Source organism: Thunnus thynnus, chromosome 10 (assembly GCF_963924715.1).
Source record: "Thunnus thynnus chromosome 10, fThuThy2.1, whole genome shotgun sequence".
NCBI classification, from domain to species: Eukaryota; Metazoa; Chordata; class Actinopteri; order Scombriformes; family Scombridae; genus Thunnus; species Thunnus thynnus.
In genome coordinates, this window is record NC_089526.1 from 20,393,779 (window position 1) to 20,412,529 (window position 18,751).

Consider the following 18,751-nt stretch of genomic DNA (forward strand, 5'->3'; position numbering starts at 1 on the left):
GAAGGAGGAAGCCTTGCAGCAAACGAGACTACCAATGCACATTCCCTCTTATTCCCTCCCCTCTGCCTGCCTGCCTGCCTGCTCTCCTCTACCACCCCCTCTCCTCTCTGTCTGTCTCTCACTCCAGCAGAAACACTCCTCGGCTGAGTGTGGGGGGATGGGCGCAGGCTCCAGCTCTCTCACCCTATAACATTGAACTACGCTGTACAAAAAAAAAAAGAAAAGAAACAAAACAAAACAAAAAAAACCCCAGACTTTATCTACCAGACAGAGGATGCATGGATAGTTTCAAAGTCTCACAACAATTAGGAAAATGGAGCATTTGTCCCCTCCCTTCAGTCAAATGAAGCAGACATTTTTGGCATCCGCAAAACGCTCAGGGTGTGTGCACAGCATTGAGCAGGGGTGGGATGGTAATGAGAAGTGTGTGTGTGTGTGTGTGTGCAATACAGAGTTTTTTTTTATTATTTAAAAGGGTGAAATGCAAAGGCATAGAAAGGTTTATGAGGCGTTTAATAGTTCTGGGTGTTTATTTCAAATTTAGAGCGCAAGTGGTGCGAAATCTGTCTTTCGGTTTCTTTTCTCACTCTTGATACACATACACTCTCTCTCTCTCTCTCTCACACACACACACACACACACACACACACAGAAACTGTCTCTCTTCTCTCTCCAATACACGCACACACACACACACACACACATGCACACACATCTACCTCTAGGGGGCTTATAGAGAGAGGGGGGGAGGCAGGAAGTACCAGTGAGAAGTCATACTTGATCACATGTACAAACATCGGATCACAATTTAACATTCTGCCTGACACACCCCCCTAATGCACGGAGAGCTCAGAGAGGTTTGCGAGGCAAGAAGCTGTCCACATATAATTTCACAGCCACATCATAACACTCAGGTTTAATGTCATTTCCCACATCAGTGCGAGCTCGCAAAGTGGATCACCAATTATTTTAGTCTGGCACGAGAAGCGCACGCACGCACACGAAGCCTCAATTTTAAAATGTGTGTTGTGTGCGTGTGCGTGTGTGTGTGTAGTCATTATTTGCTTTGGATTTAAAAAGCAGACGATTTAAACTGGGTTTCACTGTAAAGAAAGGAAGACAATAACAGCAGTAGAAATGAGTGATCTCCAAAGTAGAGAGAGAGTTTTAGTTGCTTTTAGAAAAAGACAGAGGGTCTTCCATCCCAGAGACCAGACACAGGGCCAGTTGTGCAGAAACACAGATTTAATGTGGCTTCCTCTCCCCGCCTGACTTAATTTTTCTGCTCTGGCTGCAGGGAAGAGTTGGAGCAGATTTCTGCGGATCTGGGAGGAGGATTTGCAAGCACATGTGCCATCTGCTGGACAAAAAAAAAAAAAAAAAAGAAAAGAATGGACCCAACACACAAGGACTCGCTCTTTGCCAAAGTCATTACTACTTCTGATGTGATGCGTTTGAGTCACCTTACCTTTCTGACAAATTACTCTATGATTACACACCACGCTCACATGTTGCAAAATAAGTAGTTTTTTATTTAAAGCCTTGAAAAAGCTCGGTTACAATAACAAAACGAGGATATCAGTCTTTCAAGACATTTTTAAAACTAATATGGTTGCACAGTAAGATTATTTTGTTTCTTCTTTAACATAAAAGATGTATTCATTTTAATATTTATCCCTCCATCACACACACACACACAAATTCACCAATTGCACTTGCATCTCAGAGGCACTGCCGACTGTCAACTTCCATTATATTCCACAGTATATCAAGGGAAAAATGTTGTTTGTTCTCTGTATCCTTCTGTCAGACACCCTCCTCACTAATATATGCACACGGAAGGAGGGTATGCACGAGGAAAGTCCAAGTCTTCTGTTTTATCTCTGCTATGATGTTATTCATCAAGTTATAGAACTGAAACACTGAAAAACAAAGACTTAATTCATGCACTACTATTTAAAATAAGTAGCAACAAACATTTTATATTTTCAGTTAATTCATTCAGCATGAATAAAGAGCTGCGCCCGGCTTTCCTCAACAGTACGGGTGGCTCAAACATCTAATGCACTCAAACAAAAACTAAACCGGGGCTTTTACATTTGATGCATTTTAATAAAATGTGTCGACAGCAGTGAAAAAGCAGGATTAATCACATCACTCTTTGATTTCTCTGAAAGAAAGCTCAGCGTTTGCTCCCTTCAGTCGTCCTCATTGTAATTTTTTATGAGGTGTGGTGTAAACCTTAAGGATCCACAGAACCCAAATTTAGTTCCTGTCTCTCCACCGCTTTTGTAGAGCGGCTCACAATTCAGGCCAAGTGAGATGGATGTTGCCAAGACTCTCCTGATATACTGGTGCTAAAAAGACGACCAGCTTCTGTCCTTATTATTATGGATGTTGGCCCTTATTTGGGCGTTTCAATTTACTGGTCCATCATTTCCTCCTCCACAGTCCTTCCGCTGGTTTCAACATACCGCTCTTGAACTCCAAGAGTACTGGAGGGTGAAATGTCAAGGGAAACACAAGAAAATAACACATTTTTAAAATGTATAGTGCATGATTTGGGTTACAGTTGGCATAATGTTGCCATTATAAAAAACCAGAGCCTTCATTTTGTAAGCCGAGTCCCTTAAATCTTTGGTCTAAAGGTTTGATTTTAAACCAGATGAGTCACAGTGAGTCACCAGAGTGATGAGGAAAAGGATACGAGTTGAACTGGAAGTCTGCCCCCACAGCAGCTGACATCATGGCCTGCAGATTCCTCTCCTCCAGGTCTCCAAAGCAGTAGCCGTTTGCCTTGTCTACTGCTCGTAAGACCTGAATCATGCTCTCTTTGTCCTGGAGACAGAAAACAGAAGCATTTGATCAGGGGGTTTTCACTGAAAATACCTAATACCAAAACACTTGCTAACAAAACCTCTATAACTTTATACTGTTCGGAGACGATTGTATTTGGATCCACTGTATTAAGGCATCGTCCTCGAAAAGATTCTGAAACCTTGGAAATGTAGTAATCCTGCCATTTCAGCCTTGGTTTTTGTTTATCAGTGTTTGGTATTCTGAGATAAGCTACACATGCAAACAAAGCCACAAAATCCCAAACTTCATCAGTCTCAAATGCTCAGAGTTTAGCATCTTGTCTTTCTCAAGGTCAAGCTTTTTTTAAAATTTGGTGTGCTAAATACCACTGGTAACCAAGGTAACTAGTGGCTGCTTAACTTAGAGGGTGCAGAAAACATAGAAATGAACCAACGCTGCGTTTTCACCATGATGAAACAAGAGTGCCAACCTGCTATTTGTATAAATTACTAGACCCATATGAAGTGATGGCACAGAGGTCTAGACTCCTGTCTCTGGACGCACACAAGAGCAAATCATTCTCTATAAAGGAGTAATGCCAGGGAGTGTGCAGACAGCCCACTCTATTTTAAAAGTCCTATCCATCTGCAGAAAATTGATTGAGCGTTGAATTTCAAATGCTAAAAGCGATTCATCTGTTGAAAAGATGAAATATATGTGGTGTGTTGTCAGTCATTTTTGGAAGGGAGCCTGGTGTTTAACATTTTCGGGGGCCAGTTCTACTCAGATCAACATCAACACCTCTAAGCAGCCTCGGATAACTCTGCAGAAAATAAATATAACATTAGACAAACTCAAGGTTTCAGTAATTAAGTGAGAGTAAGTTAATTTGCAATCTTGCAGTCAGACATCTTGTGTTATACACAGAAACGGAGACTTCAAGGCTTCATTTTTGTGTATGACAGAACGATGTTTGATGAAGCTAGTCGGGCTACATTAGATCTGTGATTTCTGCATATAGCTCAGAGCAGACAAAATTTGGTAGTCACTGAGCAATAACCCACTCTAAAATGGCAGGGTTTTTTTTATGAAGCCAAGTCATGCAATATGATGTGTTAATGCTCCTGCACACAGTTTACTTACTACTCTGCTCTCATTTAGATAATCATCACAATTATCTTAATCTATCTTAAATACAGCCTTTTGTGCCTTTTGTGAATGCATCAATTTAACGTACCTTTCTTATATACATTTTTCCCTCTGTAATTAGTGGAATAAAAACAACAACACAAGGACAGTTTTCTTAAGACAGTCGGATAGAAAAAAATATATTATAAAAATCTATGCTTTTCTTTTTTGTGTCACAAAAAGGCCCCAGAGCATGCATGCACATTTATGCAGGAACATTAGGAATAATAAGTTACATTATATACCTGTAATAACTACAAGCTGGTATATAATATAACCAAAATGTATTACATTACATTAGTTCTATTAATTTAAATACAGATGGTTGCTGACAGCCATGCACAACTCTCCTCAAAGTAGCTTAAGCCCTTTTTCAATTAGGAAATCCCCAGTGATGCTTCCTTTTAGTTTACTGAAGCATAACGTTGTTCCGTAAATTGATACTAATATTAGGTCCTTGTGGCTATAATGTACCACCAGCAGTACATAACACATTAAGCCTGAATCATAGTCGGTCAATTTCTGTAATATGTAGCAAGAAATGTGTCAAAACAGCAAACAGTGATACCTGTACATTGAGAGACACAAAGGAGACGAGGCTGTAATCTTGTATGACTTCTGCCAACTTTTCATTTAGATGGCGGAATTTTTTAAAGAAGGGGTCCGCAGCCAGGTGATCAAGAAGATAGTTCAGGTCCATGACTTCTGTGTAGAAGTCAAGGTTGAACGCTGTCCAAGAATAAAGACAGGAAATGAACAAAATGTTATAATGATAGATAGAAATTAAGTGTACAATTCGTTATTTATACATATAGCTTGTGAATGTAATAGTTTGGTGTATTGTATATTGTTTTGTTTCAAGTAAATCAACCAGCCCTCATCTTACCCAGTTTGCCGTACTGCTCAATCAAGTCCATCTTGGAGAGGACGTTGACGTGAGGAAGCTCCACATGTAGCATGGTGGACAGGGAGGTGCACAGCACAGAGATGAACTTGGCTGGGTCAGCGCAGTAATGAGAGTCCACGAGGTGCACTGCTGCCAGCTAAACAAGGAGAGAAAGTTCAAGTAACGGCAGTCATCAGAGACATAAATGCAATTTAATGTTAATTTAAATCATTGATCACACTATTTAAATGTTGTAGCCTATATACATGATGAAACAAATCTGCTTTTATGTGAAGTTGCTTCCCAGATATAATACACATGAATGTCTACAATTGTAAGCTCTGACATATCAAAACAATATGTGTGGTGCAAACTTGGCATTGGTTTTTCATGCTTAGATGAAATTAGATCTTTCCCCATTTCTGAATGCCGAAGACGCTCACCCGGAAATTCCACTTTCCCAGCTGTGAGAATATGTTCTTCACTGAACTCTGGTGGGTGTAGAGCTCCACCTGTCCAGGACAGTCAAACAAGAAGTAACAGTCACTGTGCTGTTTCAGCTTGTTTTCTAACCAGTCCAGATTGGCTTCAACGTACTCCATACAGTAGAGGAGCCCACCATTGGGCCCAAGCTTCAGATTTTCCATGACATCATCCAAAGTGACCAACTCTGAGATATCTACTGCACAGGGATATGGCAGTCCTTCATTGGCTGGGTCCATGTTCACCACAACCACCTTGCGTCCAAGGTGAGTCAGGAACTCCTGCATACCTTGGCAGTAAGTGGTTTTACCTGAGCCTGGGGGTCCAATGACCACCTGGCCGAAACGTAGTGAGGGGGGAGTGCCTCCTGTCTGACTGGACATGGTTTCAGTGCTGAGAGGGTTCACATGAGATGGGACCTGGATGTCAGAGGGGCCACATGTGCTGTCCTGTGCAGGATATCAGCATCCAGAGGGGACGTCACCTGGCAGGATCACACCAGTGTCAGATAATGGCAATGAAATGTTTGTAGCCAACTTCAGCCTCTCTGTTACTACTAAAGAAATGTTCACCACGACATTTGTGCGGTTAGCTTAAGTTCATATTTGAATGTCCAATAACTTAATACTCAGATAAGTTAACGTCACTTGGTTAAAAGTCTACGTGACAAAAATAAATCAAACTAATAACAGCGATATTTTCACTTACGATGTTAAGACTTTATATTTAGCAATTTAAGTATTGTTTAATTACCATCTGCCGCCTTTATGTTTGCATGCGCACAACGGTTGCTAGCTAACGGGCTAACTACATCCGGGTCACGTAACCGAGGTGTCAAAATAAAAGCAGTTCTTAAATTCTGTGTGGCGCCACATATTTTTGTTTAACACTTTTGTTTACTACATAATTTTATATGTATTATTTTATGGGTTTGATTGTTCTACAATGTAGAAAATAGTAATAAATAAAGAAAAACCCATGAGTGAGTAGGTGTGTCCAAACCGTTGACTGGTTCTTTATATACAAAGGAAAACTCAGCACAAGTGGATTGAATGGTGTAAAAATGTTTTAATAGCAAAGTCAGAAAATGAGTCATTTAAAAAGTATATATATATACAAAATAATAATTGAATTAGTCATCTTCGTGGTCCAATGGTGCCACCTGGCTGCCAGCCTCTGTACTTCATGCTGGTGTTTGGTTGACGTCTGAGTAAGGTGTCACCTTCATCTATGTCTTTGGGTTTATCATACACTGTAGTTATATGGAAATCTGGCCTGGCCTTTTTTCCAGGATGCAAGAGCAATTTCTCTCCATGATACCTGCAAAACAAAGAAATGTACCAAAATATAAGGAAAGCACTAAATAACATGTCAGCTAAATCATATACCAAAACATGCAAATACATTTTGTCAATTTTGTTTTCATGTTTATACTCACCCAAACCCCCGTTTGCAGTTTGGATGTTGGCCCTCATTCTCCAGGGCTTCAGGAATCCCAATCTGACTGTTCCCCAAGCCTTCACCATCCTTCCAGCCCTGCTTCTCCATCAGTCGACGGCCAAAACCCTAACCCAGGAAAATGTATGAAAGCATTGGTTGTACAGACTGTAGAGCAAAAAAATGGGGTAAAAATATGGGCTGTGGCAACCTCTTTACCTTGGTGAACCTCTCAAAGCTGCCGATAGTCTGATTGTGTCCTGATCCATCTTCAAGACCCTCCCTCAGCCTCTTTTCATACCACATTCGCACATAGTCACGGGAATCCATGTCACCTCCATCTGTGTGAGGGAAAGCTGGGTTGAAGTAAATCTGACTATACAAGAACAATTTTATAGGTTTGCAAATGTACTATTTGGTTCTCTTGGTCAACGAAGGTCATCACAATTGAATAACAGTAACTTGAGATACCTTTATCATAGTAAACGCTCATGTCAACATCCCAATCATCTGCCGTTTGTTCATCAAAATCTGAAATAAGAACAGAAAGAGACATAAACATAATCAATACTTTGTGACACAAAGACTTTATTTGAAGTATTAGTGGTCAACTCCAGTTTTTCATGAGTACTGCTGATTTTCATTTCAGTTATTTAACTATTTTGATCATAAAAAACTGTGCCAGCAGTCGATGACATAAGGCTGGGTGATGTGTTGTTTCCTGAAAGAGGAATATTGTATCTAATTTACCAAAACAAAATGATTAACGTGTCAGATTTCGACCAAAATTATTTCTGAAATGCTTGACAACGCCAGCAAAAAATGACCATCAGTAAGATAACTTATAAAATGTGATGTGATTTTTCATGTATGTATTTCAGCAAAAGGTCTGGAAAATGTGGAAAACTGCAGGGTTAATGTTTTTTATCATTTTGGTTACCTCCTTCCTCTTCCTGCCAGTACTGGGCGTCCGTGTAGAACACCAGACCTGAGCCGCCCTTTTCCCACTTCAGCTCAATCTCTTCTTCATACAGCCTCTCTTTACTTCGCTCCTGGCTCGTTACATCATCATGCAAAGCTTCATGGCGCTCCCACTCCTCACAGCGATCATCATCCTACAACCGACAACATGAATAATTGGAAAACCACATGTGCAGGGAAGATCATGACAATTCAGCCAGTCTTATATCACATATTGACAATAAAAAAGCATTTGTATTTGACAAATTATTAAATATTGATGGGTTTAAACCTACATCATCTGCATTTGACTGTGCATCCTCCTCCTCTTCTTCTTTCCGTGGCTCATCAGTCTCTGTTGTTTCTGTGTGATCAACCAGCAACCTCCGTCCCGAGGATGGTGCGGCTAAAGCGCCCGGCCCTGATATTTCATGCCCGGCAGCTGTTAGCACAGTCTCCTCTGTGGCTGGAAACATGTAAGAATCCTTATACTGGAAATACACGTTGCCGTAACGACGGTTGGAACTGGTCTTGGGGAACGTGAGGCCCAACTTCCGGATGAGGCGAGGAGGCAGGCGACAGGACTGGATGAGCTGGAGGAACACTTTCACTGGTGTTCCCACATTTCCATTCCGCATCAGAGCAGGTGGATTCAGCTCAGATAAGCTTTTGAGGTCCGTCTCTGTGAAATGCTCCGTTAAGGACGAGCGGTGCCGCTGCTCATACTTTGTCTTATAGGGGAATGGCTCCTCATCTGAAGATGCACAAAGACATGACAATGCAATGATATTACACTTTAACAAGAGAAAACACAATAAAATTACAGCAACAACATACAATGCAACACCCACATCAAGGCAAAATACAAGTCAACATACAACAACTCTCCTAGAAGCCAAAAAATTGCTTCTGCATTAGATTAGAAAGAGTGTAGCTCTTTATATAACTGAGAGGTTCCCATTCAGGAAAAGTACCTCAACAACTAATCTATGACTCAATTAGTTTTCTGACTGAAGATGACAGAAGTGTGATTTTTATCATTAAGTTACTGCTCAACTTATTTATCATGTAAATGCAATAAACATTTGCTGATGACAGCTTCAGTAATAGACAGTGAAGATTGATTTGCTCTTCCCTATTTCATTTGATTGCAAATTCTGTGAATCAGGGAAATGACAAAGTGGGCTCTGATAACAGGCTGAGGCGCAAGAAAATAGTCCTCCAGACAAACCGTGGAGTGATGTGATCTAACAATGGACTTTAAGTGCAATATCTCCATACTGCATCAGTCATTTTCACAACAGTAAGATGCCTTGCTGCAAACTGCACTAACTCATGTTTACCTTTGCTGCTATTTTAAGGCTTTTATACTTTTGTGTACCTGCATGTAGTTATATAGTTCCTTCACTTTTTGTTTCTGAAACTTTCTTAATATATTTACTAAGTTTTTTTTTTTTCTTGAAGAGTTCAGTGTAATTAAATCGGCTATGCTACAAGTGCACGTTTTTTTTGTTTGTGTTTTTTGTTTTTTTTGTCCGGGAGAAACATAATTTCATTTCAATGTATTTGAATAAGGTTACTCAGAAATGACAATAAAGAAATCTTGAATGTAGAATCTACTACGGGTTTAAGTTAAGGCAGGATGTGTCTCTACTAACCATTTTCATGTGAAACTTTTACTCTTTTGATAACACAGCGTCTGGACAGCCAGCTGCCCTTCGAGTCAATCCAGTGGTTCCCCGAATACATCCTGATGAATCTGTCGGCGTCTTTAGCCTGAACTGAGATCACACAACAGCCCGTTTTCACCGCCTGCTGCTGCTTCTTCACGGAGCTGCTGTCTGCCGTTACTCGGTCGCTCTCCGGGGATCTGGAGCTGCTATTAGCCGTTACTCGGTCGCTCTCCGGGGGTCTGGAGCTGCTGTCTGCCGTTACTCGGTCGCTCTCCGGGGGTCTGGAGCTGCTCTCCTCGCTGTCATCACACACCGAGTTTTGGCCCTCGGACTCCCTGAGAACCTCCGGCCGGTGTCGATAGTGGAAACACTTAAAACCACCGCTTTCTATGAACTGACTGAAATAGTTTCTGAGGTCCGCTGAACGAAAAGCGGCAGGAATGTTGCTAATTACTAAATACACAGGAGATACAGCTTCTTCAGAGTCCGCCATGATTGTTTATTCCGAGACACCTTACGTCATTGGAACGGCGTTCAGAAACAACGTCAGATCCGCTTCCTGAGATGAAGTTAAAATATTTTGGAATTTTTAAAAATAAATAAAATATTTTGGAAAGGAGACTGTTGTCCGCAATTTACATCTCATTTTGACTTTTTTGATAGAATGTATTTAATGTTTGATAACACTGTAAGATTCATGATATAGTAGTATGTTTTTTGATCTTTGGAGAGCTTGGGGGTTACCTGGATGTTGCTTTTAGATTTATTGGCTTTTTTATTTATTGTTATATTGTGTCATTTTTAATGCTATTTTCTGGTGACGCATATGCTTTGTGTTTGTTCAAGGTGCTCATCGGTCAAACCAATCTCTGTAGTCTGGATTATTGAGACAACGCCTATGTATTGTATACACACACACACACACACACACACACACACACATATACACACACACACACACACATAAATATATATATACAAAATATGGTTGTGTGGTGTGGATGCAAATGGTGTGTATATCTATATATATGTATAGCTGCTCAAACGGTCATGCTGTATGGCAGTAGTATTTTAATTTATTTTGAATATAAATCAGACAATAATGTTTTTTTTTTTGTTTGTTATTTTTAGCAAATTCTATATGCGTGAAAAATGGACAAATAGAAAACCCAACTTTATTCTCTGTCTTAATGATATTCAGCTGTATTACAACACTGAAGTTGCAAAATTTAAAAAAAAACACCCAAACAAAAAAAACTATAAAATTCTTGAATATCAATCTTTAACCCTTAAAAAAAACTATATCTATACCTATACATTATTTTATTTCTATTGAATGTTTATTTGTCTAATGTTATCATTTAATCCCTTTCCTTTCTTTTAATTCTTTTCTTTCTCTGTGATGTTATACATGTTCATATGTTACTGTACTTTGAATATGTGTTTTGAATTTGATTGCTTCAAATAAAGAAAAAAATCTATTTTCTTTATATTACATGTCGTTTATTTTACATATAACCACATTAAACATATATTTCATATATAATGATAGTCAAGATAATATCTCTCATATGCTTACAACTTTAATTTGACTACGCGTAGCTATAGTGAACACATGCAGGTACTCAAATTACTAAAGAATCTTAAAAGCAATTAAAAATTTCACTAACAACACCATCAAGTACTAGTGTGCTAGTAAGTAAACAGAGAGAATAAAGGCCAAAGAAAAGGGACAGACTGGTACACAGGAGTTTTCAGAGTCTTCAGTGTCCAGATTTTAAAATCTAAAAAGATCTTTCTCTCTGTCTTTCTTTCTTCCAAAGACAAGAATCAAGTTCCTTATAACAGAAATGCCAGTAATAAGATAGGCCTACTTAGATACAAAGATTACACCCATGCTCAAAGATATTATGGTTTTTATCATGTCTATCTGTATCTGTCATAACAATATGTCTTCTCTAGAATTTCTCTGTCAGAGTATCTTACTGTATTTCCATGTGCATTCTTGTTCCTGTATCAGGAAATCAAATCTAAATGCTTTGCAATCCTAATATAATATCCAAGAAATGGAAGCAGTTTTAAGAATGACACCAATCTTCTTGGACGACTGGGGGTAATTTATTATATTTAAAGTATATTTGAGGTATTATATTTAAAGTTAAAATATTAAAAGGAGAAGTGAAACCGCAATGACGGTTAAGAGACACAGTATCCTGGCTCAGTTTTTAACTTTACATATCTATTCTTATAAATTAGTATGAAACACTTTTAACATCAATATGTGAGGCCTTTTGTTAGGAAAAAAAAAGTTAAAACCTTTTACATTAACACTTGTTTATTTTTCTACCTCTCTCAGAGTGACATCTAAGAACCATTTTCAGTCAAGAGTTCATTAACCCTAAGGCTAACTCTCCCTTTGGCCTTCAACTCAGCTTTTATCAATGTGTTTTGATAGTAATAGACAGTAAAACTAACGCGGGTGTCTGGACCCTGACATCACTTTACACATCATATTACACTCTTATTGTGCATTAGTCACAGCCTCCCTAACCTGTAGAAACCCTTGTTAAACCTTAACAGTCAAGAAAGTACAGAGGAAAAAAAGTAAAATTAGTATTGAAACCAACATTTTTTTTACAAACATAAAAGTTTTCACAGGCAAGTACACATAAAACTGTATTTAAAACCTTAAATCTTTTCAGTTTGTATAATACTGAGAGACAACAAATTGAGAAATAGACACAATAATCAAATATAAAGTCTGTCTGTGATGAAATATAAAATGTAAAATAAACCAATAGTGAGCCTGGAAGAGGAAACATCTCTCCACAGAAATATTATAAATACTGTGACACCTTGTTACATAAATACGGCGTCTTTGTGCTGCAGGTTTTTGGCCCAGCTGAACTATATAATTATGTAAATGTATAATTACTGTAATAAAATATATGACCACGTTTATAGTGAGCTTGGTGTAACCATGTGTGAAAATATATTTGCATTCCAATAATTAGATTCTGAAAGTTGTTTTTTTTTTTTTTTCCTCCTGAGGGTTGAAATGACCCCACAGTGGAAGAATGAGTCTCAACTTTGGATCGCTGACCTTGTGACAAGGGAATTCATTAAATGACCCTCCACTGTATTAACAGTAGGTCAAGGTCAAGTGTCATGTTCCAGACGTGGTGTCCATCACGCGCACACATGAAATGGTCGAACAGAGAGGTCGTTAACCTGAGGAAACTCATTTTCAGTAGTAACGAATGAAAACATTGCTTCCATCAAAAACTGTGTGGGTTTATATTAAACATATTCCTTATTTTTTAAATTGTTATCACATTATCACATCGCTATTACAGTCACTTATTAGAGTTTGAAGGTATCTTGGATAACAAGTCTTGGGCATTCTTCGACTGTAATTCATTACATCATGTTTCATCAGACCTGGACTTTCCCCATTTCCTTGATCTCAGAATACAGCAGTTGTTCCACTTATAGAATGAAGGTCTTTTTGTTTTTACTGTCCTGGACGAGATAAGCGTCTGTCCTCCGTGTCCGTCTCTGCCTGCTCCTAACCTCTATAAACACAAGCCTTATCACAAGCGTTTACAACTGTCAGCGTGCTTCATCAAGCCGGAGGGCTGCTGAGTGCATTACAGGTCACTTTACAGAGAGGACTACATTCTTGAGGGTAACCTAATGTGTTGTATCATGTATGCGAAGCTGTGGTCCATTATGATTCAGCTCATGTGAGTGCGGATATGTCATGTCTCACATGAATAATCTTTGTGTCATAATGAGATTACTCCCAAGATTCAGGCTACAAAACAGATTCTGTAGTTTTCTTTGGAGGAATGAGTAAAGAGCCGGATGAAATAAAACAAACATTCAGTGACTGGTGCTGCCACTTGTGTCTGGCTTGTAATCTCTTTATTGCAGTCATTCATATTGTGGACTGACCTTGACTCCACTGCTCTGTGGTTCAGATCTCCCCTTGGAACATGGATCCTATAATTCTTACAGGCTTCCTGGCTTCTGCAGCAAGTGTCCCACCAAAAGTAAACAGTATAATATATTATAGTGTGTTATCTGTTACATATCTGCAGCATTATACAATATGGTGAAGAAATGCTGGTCATTGAAAATGCTGTTTGTTTATTTGTGACAATAATAAAGTAATTTCCTTATCAGTGTCAAACCTCGGTGCCAGGCACGGGGAAGATAACAAATTAGGGTTAACTCATTTAAATGACGAGCAGAACATTGTACCGCCTGTCACAGACACCATAAACTGAAATTCCTTGAATTTTCTTGACCAACTTTGATTAATTAAGAATAAAAGCAGTTATTTGACCTACAAAGTCACTCTGAGATGTACCAAAGCTTTATAACATCAAGAGAAGCTGTCTGAACTCCTTCCACTGACAGTTGTTTTGTTTTTTGCAGTTACAATCATGGAAAGCATTTGGAGAAACTAGTGCTACTTTAAGATCCCCTCCAGACATGTTTTAAGATATATAAAAATACTTTTAAGATATAGATGGTATAGATGGTTAATATGGTATATGGCTAATATGTTTTTTTTCACAAAGAAAAGTTCAATTACGTCTTAAAAATCCTTAAAATAACATCTGCTCCTTCTCCCTCATTGACAAATTCAGAAGCCATGAATGTGCAAATATTGTTTATTTCAAATATTTAACTGCTGGACACAAGATGTCTCCTATTTCACTTTAAAGTCCATTCTCAGTGTTTGTGCACTTCAAGTTTCCACATCACACTTGTGTAAGTTGCATATTGAACCATTACCGGATTTGACACAATGGATAATATAACAAGCTTTTAAAATACAACACATTGTTCAAGATGAAACCAGTGGTTTCCAACCTTTTTGGCTTTTGACATCTTACAAAAAGCAGTGTGTAGTCGGGGTCACATTTCAGATGTCTATGAGTTGTTAACAGCTCCATCAAATAGTGATTTTTCCCTCTAAACTTCTCATATAGTTTCATTTCAATAAATGTTCAAATGATTGAATATTTCACCAAAAATCAAAGGTTAGAGAAAAAGTCCAAAAACTGAAAACAGATTTGTGTATCAGAACTTTGTTTTTTCTTCTTTCCTCTCCCATTAATCATCTCATGACCCCTCAGATTTATCTGGTGACCCTTTAGAGGGGCCCGACCCCTAGGTTGGGAACTACCAGACTAAACTGGCTTACTGTACATACAGTAGTTGAAACCAGCTCCACCTCCAGCAGCTACAACAGTAACATGCTGCTTACACATTGATGCTTCAGTATTAATAATCCAATGATGTCATATATAATAATATATCATTCAGAGGAATCAAACCACTACTTTTACTGCAATACTTTAACTACATCAAGTTGATAATACTTATGTACATTGTTGTATTGGTACTTTTACTCAAGTAAAGGATCTGAGTACTTCTTTCACCACTTGATGCCTTTTATGGTTTATGTAAAGTATTTATAAATGTGCTATACAAATAAACTTGCCGTGCCTTCTAGCCCTAACGTCCAACACATTTTAGTGGAGGTGGACTTTAATTAATGTTTTAATATTGGTTTATTTTATTTTCTTAATATCAAAGTTGTATTGTGCAGTTGTGTAACACTAATCACAAACAAATTAGGTCTTCAAATTTTCAATGTATTTGTACCAGAATAAGTGGAAATTACACAAAAAAAGAAACTTGCTACACTTCATGAGGACTTAACCTTTAGGTCAGTGCCCCCTATCTGCTTTGGCCTCTTTCCATCTCTCCAGGTGTGAGCTGGCAGGGACACAGTGGGGGCTGATTACCTTTGCAGTCCTTGGTAGCTTGGTACCGCCTGGGTTAATGACACCGGCTAAAAGATAAGGCCCATCCCTCTTGATATCCAGGCGTTACTCCACTAGCTCTTCTTCATTGAGAAAAGCTTATCGGTTTCACAGGGTTATTCCATCAGTCACCTGGCAGAGCATGCGGTTGTTTTTCACTGAGAGTGTATTGACAAGTCAAGGTCCACTTAGCAGGGTGGGTTGGCCTTATAAATACGGAGATACTGGAGGCAGCAGCTCCAGTATTCACAAGCTCATGAAGAGCCCGTCCTGTGAGAGGAGGTGACATCTCTACAACCTACAAAATGGATAACGAATGTCATTGTTCGACCAACGGCGACAGACTTTTGAATCCTATCCTCTACAACATCCTCAGCCAAATGGATAACAGCAAACCAAGTCAACACAACTTCAACTACAATTCAATACCTCATAGATGCAACTGTGAGCTGCGTCGGACAGTGTGCTTGAAAAGGCCGTCTGAGATTTGCAAAGAAGCCTCAGCAGTTCTGGTTAAAACCGTCCATTTCATGAAGAACTTGCCCGCTTTTAACCAGCTTCCACCCAATGACCAGTTCTCACTTCTCAAAAGCTGCTGGGCACCGCTCTTCATTTTGGGTCTGGCCCAAGAGCATGTGGACTTTGAGGTGACGGATTCTCCTGCTGACAGCATGCTGAAAAAGATTCTCCTGAACCTCCAGGAGGGCCCCGAGATGGAGAGAGAGCAGCCCACCATGGCTGGAGTCAGCAAACTCAAGTCCTGCATCAAAAAGTTTTGGAGTTTGGATTTGAGTCCAAAGGAGTACGCATACCTCAAGGGGACGACGATATTTAATCCAGGTATGTTCTCACCTGATGTTGCCACATTACTGTATGATACACAATTTGATTTATTGATTCATTTTGGTAAAATTTCAATCACTGCTTTTGGAATACTGTGTATTATATATATATATATGTATATATACTATATATATCACTAATAATATCCTGTCTTTACATTGAACAGATGTCCCAGACCTAAAGGCAGCTCTGTTCGTTGAGGGGTTGCAACAGGAAGCTCAGCACGCCCTGAGCGATATGGTCCGGCTCCTTCACCCCAGGGACCAGGAGCGTTTTGCTCGAATCCTCCTCACAGCCTCCACGCTGCAGAGCATCACACCCAGCCTCATCACTGAACTGTTCTTCCGGCCCGTGATCGGCCAGGCTGATCTGCTGGAGCTGCTGGTCGACATGCTATTCTCCAGGTAGAAGACGACTGGTGGACTTCATGAAACGGTCCTGGAGAAAGTTGACTATCAGACACAGCTGTGATGTTTTGGGGGGTTTTTTTGTTGTTGAACTAACCAAACAATGTTCCCTCATGAAATGAAGGAACTCCTGACAGTGGAGTGCTCAAAACTGTGTGAATTGTTGCAAACGTGTTGTCTTCCATTGTGAACATGAGACTATGAATCACTTTTATTCACATTGAAGCTGAGGTCACTTTAACCATATCCGAAAAGATTGTATCCGCTGAAGTGGAAAGATTTGACCTTCCACATATTACAAAAAGACGGACTGTACCAACTTTTAATATACTGTGTCTCATGTTGAAGATATTCTCTTTGCTTCAGTGTTGTAAATACATTTTGTCTGAATTTACAGAACATTTCAAATAAATCTATTTTTGTACCTGAACATAAAAGTGAAGATCTGTCTCAGTCTTTAAAGAATAATGAGCTGTGTTTGAAATCTGACATGTTCCAGCTATATCAACCGATAATGGCGCTTTATTCTGAACCTCTACAGATTTTTGGCAGATGCATCATTAATCACATGTTGCGCAGCCAAGTATTGCTCAAGCCCACATATTTTGAACTGTCAGGCCACTAGCGTTTCCAAATATAGTAAATATGTCAGAGTCAATTCCCTGAACATGTGTTTAAAATGGTTTAAAAGACTTTTCTACATGATACAGCTCTAAACATGCAGTGATTTGGGATTTAAAATTCCTTTCAATGGTGTGTGGTGTCACTCCAGTGAAATACTGGAACAAGAGGTGAAGAAAATATTTTGTAAGGGACTGTGTGGAAATGATTAATGTGGGGAGGAGGGCTGAATCTAATATTTTATTTTATTAAAAAGAAAGGTTATTTATATTTTTCCTTGGACGCTCCTCTTCACTTGTTATATGTTAATGGCAACAAAACATGAGGAAATTATACCTTTTTTTTTTTTTTAAATCCATCCGCTCCCTACTTTTGAAAAAGAGAAAAGAGCTAATAAATAAATTGTATTTACAGTATATGAATGAGCGAAAATAACACCCCAATACAGAGACAGGATTGCAGTCCTCTACATATGGCATAACATATCTTTATTTTTATTTTTATTTTTATTTATTTTTACAATAAGAGGGAAGAATTAAATAATTTAAAAAAAAACAAATCAGGGATGCTCTCCGAAACGTTTTAGACTATCCTTCCTCCAACAAAAAGAAAAAACACATAACCGTCCTGATAACGTCTCCCTTCCTAATAATTACATACAGTCCCTGCTACACTCTGACAGTAAAATCCAGTCAGCAGCAAGGGTGTTGAATTTGGTGTTGCAAACTCATATTGAGAAAGCCTGTGTGATTCATGCATTGTGTTCTGTTTCTTGTTTTACCAGCTTGTGTTTACACTGACTGACTGTCAGTGTTGGATATCAGTAGCTACTTCACTGACACATTTAAAAAGTTCATACCTTAGACTTCCTAGTAATGTGAGGGTTATACAATGTCACATGAAGGTAGAGTGAAAATCAGCAGTTAACCCCCCATTATGTTTCTTGATTACAGTATGGAAGCCTTGGGGGGTTTTTGCTTGTGGTGTTTTGTCTCCCTCTCTTGGAAAATAGTGGAAGTCACATATTTACTTGGACAAACTCTAGAGAGACAGAAGCATAAAAAGTGGTCTTAAACTGAGTGATGTAGTTTTTGTTACACATATTTGTTACAAATACATCAGAAAATCAAAGCTCTTAACAAAAACAAGGATTTGAATATGCAAAAGTAAGCTGAATAAATGTTTAAATCACGTGTCCTGAAAAATCTGAGATTTCTGTTCATCTGTGGACTATATTTGATATAGAACAAGCCCTTCTTGATTCAACCTATCCTGTGGTATGTTTGTTGTGAAACAGTGAGCCTTTACATGACACCTCATTCAGGTAAAACAGGAATGTGCTGATGGGGGCAGAGAGCCAGAGGGAACGGGGTAATGCAGGGCAACTGCAACGCACCACAAACACAAAAGCAAAAGTCAAAAAGCTTGACATTTGGTACAGAGGAATCCAGATAAACTGCTATTATGCAGGCTTTGTTACATAGTGATTGTTTCTTTCTCTACAAGCATGTGAAAAATCATATCAAGCAGTGAGATCTTTCCACCTATTTTCATTACAAATCACATTATTACAAGAATGTTTTTGAATTCTTGATGCTGGTGGAGATGTCT

At 38.8% G+C, this 18,751-nt stretch overlaps 3 protein-coding genes across 3 annotated transcripts; 1 reads left to right on the forward strand and 2 right to left on the reverse strand.

The window, feature by feature from the left end:
* Nucleotides 1-1,511: 1,511 nt before the first annotated feature.
* On the reverse strand, nucleotides 1,512-6,213 carry gpn2 (GPN-loop GTPase 2). Its single transcript, XM_067601997.1, has 6 exons — nucleotides 6,110-6,213; nucleotides 5,317-5,840; nucleotides 4,874-5,030; nucleotides 4,556-4,716; nucleotides 2,708-2,838; nucleotides 1,512-2,495 (listed from the first exon to the last, which is right to left on the reverse strand). The coding sequence occupies exons 2-6, from the start codon at nucleotides 5,737-5,739 to the stop codon at nucleotides 2,423-2,425; spliced, it is 945 nt and encodes a 314-aa protein (XP_067458098.1). The 5' UTR covers nucleotides 5,740-5,840; nucleotides 6,110-6,213; the 3' UTR covers nucleotides 1,512-2,422.
* A 191-nt stretch (nucleotides 6,214-6,404) lies between these two features.
* On the reverse strand, nucleotides 6,405-9,956 carry gpatch3 (G patch domain containing 3). Its single transcript, XM_067601996.1, has 7 exons — nucleotides 9,412-9,956; nucleotides 8,050-8,507; nucleotides 7,734-7,908; nucleotides 7,265-7,324; nucleotides 7,013-7,134; nucleotides 6,795-6,922; nucleotides 6,405-6,676 (listed from the first exon to the last, which is right to left on the reverse strand). Exons 1-7 carry the CDS (start codon nucleotides 9,917-9,919, stop codon nucleotides 6,493-6,495), a joined length of 1,635 nt encoding a protein of 544 aa, XP_067458097.1. The 5' UTR covers nucleotides 9,920-9,956; the 3' UTR covers nucleotides 6,405-6,492.
* Nucleotides 9,957-15,080: 5,124 nt separating this feature from the next.
* Nucleotides 15,081-17,645, forward strand: nr0b2a (nuclear receptor subfamily 0, group B, member 2a). Its single transcript, XM_067601998.1, has 2 exons — nucleotides 15,081-16,109; nucleotides 16,279-17,645. Exons 1-2 carry the CDS (start codon nucleotides 15,575-15,577, stop codon nucleotides 16,518-16,520), a joined length of 777 nt encoding a protein of 258 aa, XP_067458099.1. The 5' UTR covers nucleotides 15,081-15,574; the 3' UTR covers nucleotides 16,521-17,645.
* Nucleotides 17,646-18,751: the final 1,106 nt, after the last annotated feature.

Bases quoted from the DNA above. Each gene is read 5' to 3' on its own strand.
- gpn2 (XM_067601997.1), bottom strand. From the start codon at position 5,739: ATGTCCAGTCAGACAGGAGGCACTCCCCCCTCACTACGTTTCGGCCAG. The intron at 4,717-4,873 runs GTAAGATGAGGG...ATTCTTGGACAG, and splicing joins TGAGCAGTACGGCAAACTGG to CGTTCAACCTTGACTTCTAC. The intron at 2,839-4,555 runs GTATCACTGTTT...TTCTGTCTCCAG, and splicing joins TTGTGTCTCTCAATGTACAG to GACAAAGAGAGCATGATTCA.
- gpatch3 (XM_067601996.1), bottom strand. From the start codon at position 9,919: ATGGCGGACTCTGAAGAAGCTGTATCTCCTGTGTATTTAGTAATTAGC. The intron at 7,135-7,264 runs GTATCTCAAGTT...TCCCTCACACAG, and splicing joins GAGCGTTTACTATGATAAAG to ATGGAGGTGACATGGATTCC. The intron at 6,677-6,794 runs GTGAGTATAAAC...TTTGTTTTGCAG, and splicing joins AACTGCAAACGGGGGTTTGG to GTATCATGGAGAGAAATTGC.
- nr0b2a (XM_067601998.1), top strand. From the start codon at position 15,575: ATGGATAACGAATGTCATTGTTCGACCAACGGCGACAGACTTTTGAAT. The intron at 16,110-16,278 runs GTATGTTCTCAC...TACATTGAACAG, and splicing joins GACGACGATATTTAATCCAG to ATGTCCCAGACCTAAAGGCA.